This window comes from Porites lutea, chromosome 3 (genome assembly GCF_958299795.1).
Source record: "Porites lutea chromosome 3, jaPorLute2.1, whole genome shotgun sequence".
In the NCBI taxonomy this organism is placed as follows: Eukaryota; Metazoa; Cnidaria; class Anthozoa; order Scleractinia; family Poritidae; genus Porites; species Porites lutea.
This window is the reverse complement of record NC_133203.1, coordinates 8,618,691-8,624,690: the sequence shown is the minus strand read 5'-3', so window position 1 is coordinate 8,624,690 and position 6,000 is coordinate 8,618,691. Positions and strand designations below refer to the sequence as shown.

Sequence of the window (6,000 nt, the reverse complement as noted above, 5' to 3'; positions counted from 1 at the left end):
GACAAAAACTTGTTCTTTCATATCATAGCCTTTGTTTTGATTTCAGATTTGTAACGAATAATGTAGGTAATACCATGCACTCACGTGGGAATACTGAAATAAAGCTGTTGTTGTTGTCGTTGTTTCTGATGAGTTGAATTCACTTGTCAATGTCCGAAGAAGGAGAAGAAATTATCCACCACACCTTGGATTACTGACGAGATCTTAGCTAAAATCAACTACGCACCCACCAAGACAAACTCAAGACCCAAAGGTGCTTATTTTGACCCAGAAATTCTTCCCCCCCCCCGCCGCCAAATCAAGGAAAACGAGACACGAATCGTGCAGCTAAAATGGCGGCGGCTATCCTCACACGCGGACCAATTCGATCAGCCACCCGCTAACTCAGTTATCATGGTAACTTACCCCGCCGTAGAGGACATGTTTCTCCTAAGCTTTTCTTTTGTCAAATTCGTATGGAGGCGACTGATGATATTTCCAATTCAAGCGAAGTTGGATTCCGCAGTTTTGTCTCTTACTGCGTCGACTCTGGTGGAGCCCAGGCCCTCTCTATTGAAGGGCGCGCAAAATAATTGTCCGTCTTTTTCTAAATAGCGTAAAACGGCGTAATCCGAGATTTGTTACCTTGTCATTAGGAAATTACCACATATTATTCACTGTAACTGGATAAGTAATGATTTGTGTACCGCTTGAATACTTACTGCAGCAGATAGCTGGCCAGTGGAGAAAGTCATTTGGGAAATTACCACATATTAATTTTCTGTCTGATTTTAGGAAAGGGCACCTTTCTCAGAGTCCCAACTATTGGCTAGAGTAGCTATCTAACGTTCCGTTATACAGTAGTGGTCATGCACGCAAGCATTGAAGTCATTGCACGCTGTTAGTTTATTGTTTTTCTGCTCCGGCCCATATAAGCTGTTAGGACAAGGGCCTCGGATGCAGGGGTGAGGGGAATAGGGGGAGAAGGGGTGTGGCTCATTAGCCAATTTCTACCATACTTGAAAGAAGCTTGGCCACTCTAAGGCCTTTTTGGTAATTTAGAAGTTAAGTCAATATTGAAACCACAGAAAAGACACACATTTGTTACAGACCCTCTTCTGTTGTAGGGTACCTTTTTCCAAAATCAGACAGATATATATATATATATATCGTTAATTTTAATCATCAGAGTAGTGCGTTAACTCTTTACGCTTTCGTTGTTCCTCTAAAATACTTTATGGTAACATGTTGATTATGTTGTAGAGTTTATTTCTTACGTTGCTTGATAGACAACAAACTATTAAACCGTTCCGTTGTGACTGAACTGACTCACCCCAGTCCATGAGATTATCAGCCACAATTGACTGAGAGATGACTGGGGTGACTCGCGTGAAAGAACAGAGCAAAATTTGAAGACACTTCTTCACACTGGCTAAATGTGGAAGTCGTGTGACGAACTACTGTTTTAACCTTGTATGTTGCCTTTTTCTATAAACTAACGTGATTAAAATCTTTGATTCTGGCATACTGTTGTCAATCTCGTGTGAGTTGAATGACTTTTATCCTCTATGAACTCATGGCACTTCTAGTCAGTAAAACGTGGTGGCTGTTTCCAATGCACTTACATTTTGAAAGCATTGGGCGATCATTTTAAGGAGGTGAAAAAAATCTCGAGCAAGCTACAAAGGATATCACTCCCTTCATTCAGTTCATAAAATATATTTTGGGCTAGCACTCAACGGAAACTTGACGTCATCCCGTGGCGACATCTGCATAAATGGTGACGCCTCCACCAAAAAGCTTGCGTCTGACGTGAACATTTAACTCAAAAAATTTACTCTCTTAGTTTGATGCCCCACCTAGGATTTCCTCAGCATTTCAATTACTCTTATTGCTAATGTAGCTTTTCACGTCCACATCCCTGGTTGTCATGCTGAAATGTTCCATGATCCGCAAGGTGTCAAAGCCACACCCTGGAGTTGCCGAACACAGACTTCTTCAAATCATGTTCCATGACTTTCCATCTACCAAACAAAACTTTAATTTTCCATGACTTTCAAGGACCGACAATGAAATTACATGAATTTCCAGGCCTTGAAAATGACATTCTTAAATTCCATGACTTTCCAGGTTTTCCATGACCTGTACGAATCCTGGAACAAGTAACTGATAATCTCGCTTTTACGTTTTCATGGTCAAAGTTTTCATATTCATGTCGACATTAAACTTATTCTCACCTTCACCCCTTATCGCCCAAAGTATGAATGTTAAGCAAACTTTTTCTTAAAGCACACCTTAAAGCGCGTCATCATTTTCCTGGAAATAATCCCTTCAAATCCGACTCTTTACACGTCTTGTTCTTCAACGGGTACTATAAGATCCCATATCTCAAACCCTTAAGACACTTTTTGAGGTTACACAATGTCATATATATTCCTTGTCACTAAGGTAACAGACTCGCCCATTTGGAGTGTACCATTTTCCTTGTATCCTCTTGTAAATTTAAAACCACTCACTTCCAACTCGCTCCACATCCAAAGCGACTTTGACGTTCAGCTTGATCCTCAACGGGTTGTATTTTGTTCTGTAGCTCATAACCCCATGAGACACTTTATGAGGTTTACACAATGACGTATTCCTGATCACCGGGGTAACAGCCCCCCGCACTGGAGTGAGCCTTTTTCCACGCGGCTTTCTCTTTACACGTACAATTCACTCACTTCCAACTCGCTTCACGTCCAACGCGACCTTGATGTTCATCGCGGCGAGTTCAGCCACAAGATAGCGAAACACGTAAGGGAATGCTAACAGCTGAATATGTTCCGTGCTTTCACAAACTTTACAAGTCCACTTGCGCTCTTTGTGCGCAGCCGCAGCTGCCACTTCCACGGCGGGTTTGTCCAGGAGAGGGGAGAGTATGCTTCCGCACTTTGTGCACACCTGACCCTGGGGGAGGGGATAGAAGGTTAAAGATATATGAACATTGTCGAGTAATTTGAAAATTGTGCCCTAAGCGACTACCTTGTATACCAGCCCTTAGGCAATCTTTAAGAAGACAGAGCTCTTCATGATCCATCTTTGTAAGTTTTCTTGTAATAAAAGTTTAAAGTGCGATACACTTAGACTGGAATACTGCCGTTTTTTATATTCGTATTTTCCCCGGTCACTGTGTTTCGCTGGTGAATTTCGGAAATCTTCGGAACCAGCGGAATAGTGCGCACTCGCGAAAGCACGGGTTCGCTAAGCCCAAATAAGGGAGCTTAAGCAAAGACGTTTTTGAGCGACGTACGTCAACCGGAAGTGAGGCCTTCTTCTCTTTTATATGCCTTGACTCTAACAAATTTGTATTGCTAAGTTTCTTTTCTCTTATAAAAACGATTTGCCCGAGACTTTGAACCAATCCACTGCCCAATGATGCAAAAAGTCCACTTCCGGTTGACGTCCGTCGCTCAAAAACGCTGTTGCTTAAGGTGACTCGACCCAGTTTTTTTGGGGGGGTACCATCCTACTTTGAAGCTCTCTGGTATCCCCACCTTTACTTTTATCGTAAGTCTAACACATAGAATGGATAACATATAGATCAATCTACAATATAACATAAAATTTTTGGCGATCGGAGTAAATGTCACGTGGTTATAATGCCACGCCCCTTTGAGGTCTGAGTCGAAAATCTGCTGTTGCCGCCATTTTTTCGTGAAAATCTCTCGGCTACACATAGTGCGCATTAGTGCCTTGCGCTGAACAGAGTTTCACCAAAATCGCAAAGACCCAATTCGAGAAATTCAGCGGTTTCCAAATTTAGGTCATAATTTATGCGAAAATGATAAGCAAACTTTACACGGATTATATCTAACAAACTATGAGATTCATCTCTTTATTTTGGGCATCATTATAACAATGGGTCCTTGCAAGTCAGCAAACCGCTTTAGGGCCTTGTAAATGCGCGCGATTTCGAGCAAAGCAAACATATAGAAATTATAGTTTTCGCTATTTGTTGACGTTTGTCAGCGTTTAAGAGTCCTTCTCACCAAAAAAGCATTTTCTTAAAAATTCGTAGTTTTTTTTCCTTCAAATTTTTGCAGGGCCACAATTGATTAACTAACTACCAGGACTCTGAATTTCATGGTCATTGAAAAACTGTGACATTATCTTCTATAAGCCCAAACTTGAGTAAACATTGAAGATTTTTAGCGTTTTGGCTGAGTTTGTGCTTTGGGAATTGTCTATTGTTTCTAGTCTGTCATGATACAGCATTCTTGTTCAGCACGCATGCAATGACCGCGCTTGGCTGACTTCCGAATGCTCACCGAGATATAATAATTTTGGTACAGTGAGACAGGCCATCGCGTGATACATAGAGGTTTAGCTCACAATTTTTCATCAATTCTCGTGCTTCTTGTGCCTTTGCAAAAAAATCAAAAAGTGCTACACACTAAATCTACTTACTATTAAAAAAATATCATTTTTTCATAGGTTTAATGCAAGCCAATAATTAAACCAACTCGTGACAGGAATATCTCGGTGAGCATTCGGAAGTCAGCCAAGCGTGGTCATTGCACGCGTGCTGAACAAGAATGCTGTATAATGACAGACTAGAAACAATAGACAACTCCCAAAGCACAAACTCAGCCAAAACACTAAAAATCTTCAATGTTTACTCAAGTTTGGGCTTATAGAAGATAATGTCACAGTTTTTCAATGACTATGAAATTCAGAGTCCTGGTAGTTAGTTAATCAATTGTGGCCCTGAAAAAATTTGAAGGAAAAAAAACTACGAATTTTTAAGAAAATGCTTTTTTGGTGAGAAGGACTCTTAAACACTGACAAACGTCAACAAATAGCGAAAACTATAATTTCTATATGTTTGCTTTGCTCGAAATCGCGCGCATTTACAAGGCCCTAAAGCGTTTTGTTGACTTGCAAGGACCCATCTGTTATAACGATCCCCAAAATAAAGAGATGAATCTCATAGTTTATTAGATATAATCCGTGTAAAGTTTGCTTATCATTTTCGCATAAATTATGATCTAAATTTGGAAACCGCTGAATTTCTCGAAATGGGTCTTTGTGATTTTGGTGAAACTCTGTTCAGCGCAAGGCACTAATGCGCACTATGTGTAGCCGAGAGATTTTCACGAAAAAATGGCGGCAACAGCAGATTTTCGACTCAGACCTCAAAGGGGCGTGGCATTATAACCACGTGACATTTACTCCGATCGCCAAAAATTTTATGTTATATTGTAGATTGATCTATATGTTATCCATTCTATGTGTTAGACTTACGATAAAAGTAAAGGTGGGGATACCAGAGAGCTTCAAAGTAGGATGGTACCCCCCCCAAAAAACTGGGTCGAGTCACCTTAAGCTCTCTAATATCCACATATAAAGCCCAGACTAGTCAAATATTTCCTATAATGAGAGAATTTGATAAAAAAAATCATAGCTTATTTTCCCCTTGGTTATCATTTTATCAGTTCTCGTAAACTGTTCTCTTGATGATGTATGGATATTGTTAGGAGAAAATTGATGGTGGTCACTGGCTAAAATAAGAGAAAGATTAAGCATCACGCTTACGAGAAACGGCAAACGCAAATTTGTACCACGTGACCAAGTTTCCTCGTTAGTTGTCGTTTACTGTTCATTATTCCTACACATAAATTGGAAGTTCCACGTAATTTTTTATCCATAAGAATTGTTTGGAGCTGTTTTCATATGCTCATTTTCTATTTTGAGAAATTCTCATCTTGAATCTGACGTTAGTGCCGTTTGCCGTATACGTGAAGATTAAACTCTCTACTGTTTGTACCAAAGTTTCTTACCACTGTTCTGTCCGAGCAGTTCATGAGACGATCTTGCAAGAGAAAAGATGTTCCATGTGCCAGCAGAGCGTCCCTCTCCATTTCACCGAAACGAATGCCACCTTGTCTTTTACGACCCTGACACAAAGTAAATTGTGGATATCTTATTATCCACTCCCCTCATGGCTGTTCGAGGGACTTTTGCCAGACTGCTTATGGTACA

The 6,000-nt window shown here is 40.4% G+C and overlaps 1 protein-coding gene and 1 long non-coding RNA gene across 2 annotated transcripts in view; both read right to left on the bottom strand.

Moving 5' to 3' along the window:
* Window positions 1-565, bottom strand: part of LOC140930375 (uncharacterized) — a 6,913-nt gene extending 6,348 nt beyond the window's left edge. Inside the window, exon 1 of the long non-coding RNA XR_012164848.1 lies at window positions 406-565. This is a non-coding gene — a long non-coding RNA (uncharacterized lncRNA). The remainder of the gene's footprint in view (window positions 1-405) is intronic.
* Window positions 566-1,776: 1,211 nt separating this feature from the next.
* Window positions 1,777-6,000, bottom strand: part of LOC140930374 (DNA-directed RNA polymerase I subunit RPA2-like) — a 30,247-nt gene continuing 26,023 nt past the window's right edge. The window contains exons 35-36 of the mRNA XM_073380056.1: window positions 5,799-5,915; window positions 1,777-2,925 (exon numbers count right to left, since the gene is read on the bottom strand). Coding sequence (XP_073236157.1) covers window positions 2,692-2,925; window positions 5,799-5,915 — 351 coding nt within the window. The 3' untranslated portion in view covers window positions 1,777-2,691. The remainder of the gene's footprint in view (window positions 2,926-5,798; window positions 5,916-6,000) is intronic.